We start from the raw sequence: 2,631 nt of genomic DNA on the forward strand, positions 1-2,631 counted from the left end.
GGGACTGCGTCCCCAACACCCCGGCCGCTTGGCTAGCTCATGCCCGAAATAACAACACACAAACTGTATTCAGTTAAACACTGCTTGGCCCATGAACTCTAGCCCTTACAGGCTAATTCTCGCACCTGGACTAGCCCATTTCTAATGATGTGTGTAAGCACCCCAAGGTGCGCTTACCGGGAAGATTCTAGCCTCTGTCCATGCTGTCCGGGATCAGAGCAGAGTCTGACCTCACTTCCTCTTCCGCCCAGCATCCTATTCTGTCTATTCCTCCCACCTATGCTTTAACCTATCAGGCCAAGCAGTGTGTTTATTACTTAACCAATGAAATCAACAGATTGATATATGACACTCCCACATCAATCATCTATCTATCTATCTATCTATCTATCTATCTATCTATCTATCTATCTGCCTTAGTTTTGATGGCTGTGGACATGCATACCTATAATCCCAAGAGACTGAGGTAGGAGGATCTAAAGTTTGAGGCCAGCCCAGTCTGTAGCAGGACCCTGCATCAGGAGCCCCTCATCAAAATGAACCTCAGATTTGTTCATATTAGTGCAGTGTGTTTGGCTCCAGACCCCCCCACGATTCCTTTAGAGGGATGTGGCTGTGGCCTAAGACTTCATCCTGCCAGCCTGCTTCCTGGTGTATGTGGGCCAGGCAAGCTTATTGTCATCTGTGAGGCCTTGCTACAGAGGGACCATGGGTGTTCAGTCAGAGCCCAAGGCCCTAGCCTCCAGCAGAGCCTAAAAACAGCAAACATTGTCCTCGGTGGCTCTCAGATCATTTCCTGATGCTCATTAGATGTGCCTCTGTCAAGTTCTAGACTACAGGCGTGTGCAGCATTTCCAGTTACATTTTAAATTAGACTTTAAAATCTGTGATACAGGGGCTGGAAAGATGTCTTAGGGCTTAAGAAAACTGCAGAGGACCCCAGTTTGACTCAGCTTTCAGTTGAAAGAGTTGCCTGGGATGTGGTTTTTATCCTAGCCTTTGTAGGCACAATGAACATGTTTTAGGAAGGGTATAGGTCTCAGCTTTGGTCCTCAGCTCCCTCAGAGGATGGTTTTCAGAGAGCTGCAGGGTGGCAGGGTTGTTTTGATTTCTTGTTTTGATCTTTTTAGGTAGGGTCTTAGTCCCTGTTCTATATTGCTGTGAAGAGACACTATGATCATGGCAACTCTTAAAAAAGGAAGCATTTAGTTAAGGTTTGCTTACAGTTTCAGGTTAGTCCGAGATCATCACTGCAGGAAGCATGGTGGCAGGCAGGCAGGCAGGCACGGTGCTGGAGCAGTAGTTGAGAGCACACATTTGATCCACTGGCAGAGATGCAGGGAGAAACTTGATCTGACCTGCTTTGGGCATTTATCCTGCAGTGACACAACTAACTCTTCCAACAAGACCACACCTCCTAATCCTTAACAGCTCATCAGCTGAGGACTAAGCATGCAAATATGTGAGCCTATGGGGGCCATTTCCATTCAGACCACGACAGATAACCTGTATACTCCAGGCTGGTCTTGAGCTTCCAATCCTCCTGCCTTAGTCTCTTGTTGTAATAAGAGCAGCGGGGCTGCATCCCCAGCACCCTGGCCGCTGGCCAGCTTATGCCCCGAAATAACAACACACAAACTGTATTCTTTTAAATGCTGCTTGGCCCATTAACTCCAGCCCTTACAGGCTAATTCTCATATCCCGGTCAACCCATCTCTAATAATCTGTGTAGCATCAGTTTTACCGGGAAAGATTCTAGCCTACGTCCATCCTGGGTCTGAGCTTCATGCCTCTGCCTCAGAGAGCAGAGCTTTCACGTCTGCCCGGGAGAGGGGAGCATGGCGTCTCTGCTCCAGAGAGCAGAGCTGTCGAGTCTGAGCTCACTTCCTCTTCCTCCCAGTATTCTGTTCTGTTTACTCCACCCACCTATGTTCTAACCTATGAGGGCCAGCCAAGCAGTTTCTTTATTACTTAACCAATGAAACAACAGATAGAAAGATGACCCTCCTCCATGACGCCCAACGTACCCCACCGCTCCCTCAATAGTCTCTTGTCACAAACCAGCTCTTAAATGCTTTTCCTCCTCTTCCTCTTCCTCCTCCTCCTCCTTCTTCCTCCTCTTCCTCTTCCTCCTCCTTTTCTTCCTCCTCCTCCTTCCTTCTTTCTTTCTTTCTTTCTTTCTTTCTTTCTTTCTTTCTTTCTCTCCCTCCCTCCCTCCCTCCCACCCTCCCTCCCTCCTGTCTCCCTCTCTCTCTTTGTGTGTGCATGTGTGTGTACATATGTATGTGTGTGTGTATGTGGGGGTGTGTGGAAAGACAGGTACACAGCTTCTTAAGTGCCTCTGCTTGCTGTGGCCTCATTCACTATTAACTCAGATGTTGCTTGTGCTGGGTGAGACTTTATAGGTACTTCCTCCCCTTGTATCTGTCTGTCCATTGCAGGTCTGGGACCTCAGTGACATCGACAAGGATGGACATTTGGACCGAGATGAGTTTGCTGTGGTAAGTCCTCTGTGTCCTGCTCCTCCCTTTTTGAGGCCTGAGGAAGTACTCACGGGGTGGGTATGGGAGTCTCTATGTGACATCTTTTTTTTTTTAATATTTATTTATTTATTTATTTATTTATTTATTT

The 2,631-nt window shown here is 47.5% G+C and overlaps 1 protein-coding gene across 13 annotated transcripts in view; it reads left to right on the plus strand.

Annotated features, from left to right (window-relative positions):
• Window positions 1-2,631, plus strand: part of Eps15l1 (epidermal growth factor receptor pathway substrate 15 like 1) — an 81,833-nt gene that overhangs the window by 30,985 nt on the left and 48,217 nt on the right. For all 13 annotated transcript variants that reach the window (XM_050128406.1, XM_050128413.1, XM_050128410.1 and 10 more), the window contains one exon: window positions 2,442-2,501. In XM_050128406.1, coding sequence (XP_049984363.1) covers window positions 2,442-2,501 — 60 coding nt within the window. The remainder of the gene's footprint in view (window positions 1-2,441; window positions 2,502-2,631) is intronic.

The sequence above is a fragment of the Alexandromys fortis genome, unplaced genomic scaffold (genome assembly GCF_014885135.2).
Source record: "Alexandromys fortis isolate MF-2015 unplaced genomic scaffold, M_Fortis_MF-2015_v1.1 scaffold_296, whole genome shotgun sequence".
Taxonomy (NCBI): Eukaryota; Metazoa; Chordata; class Mammalia; order Rodentia; family Cricetidae; genus Alexandromys; species Alexandromys fortis.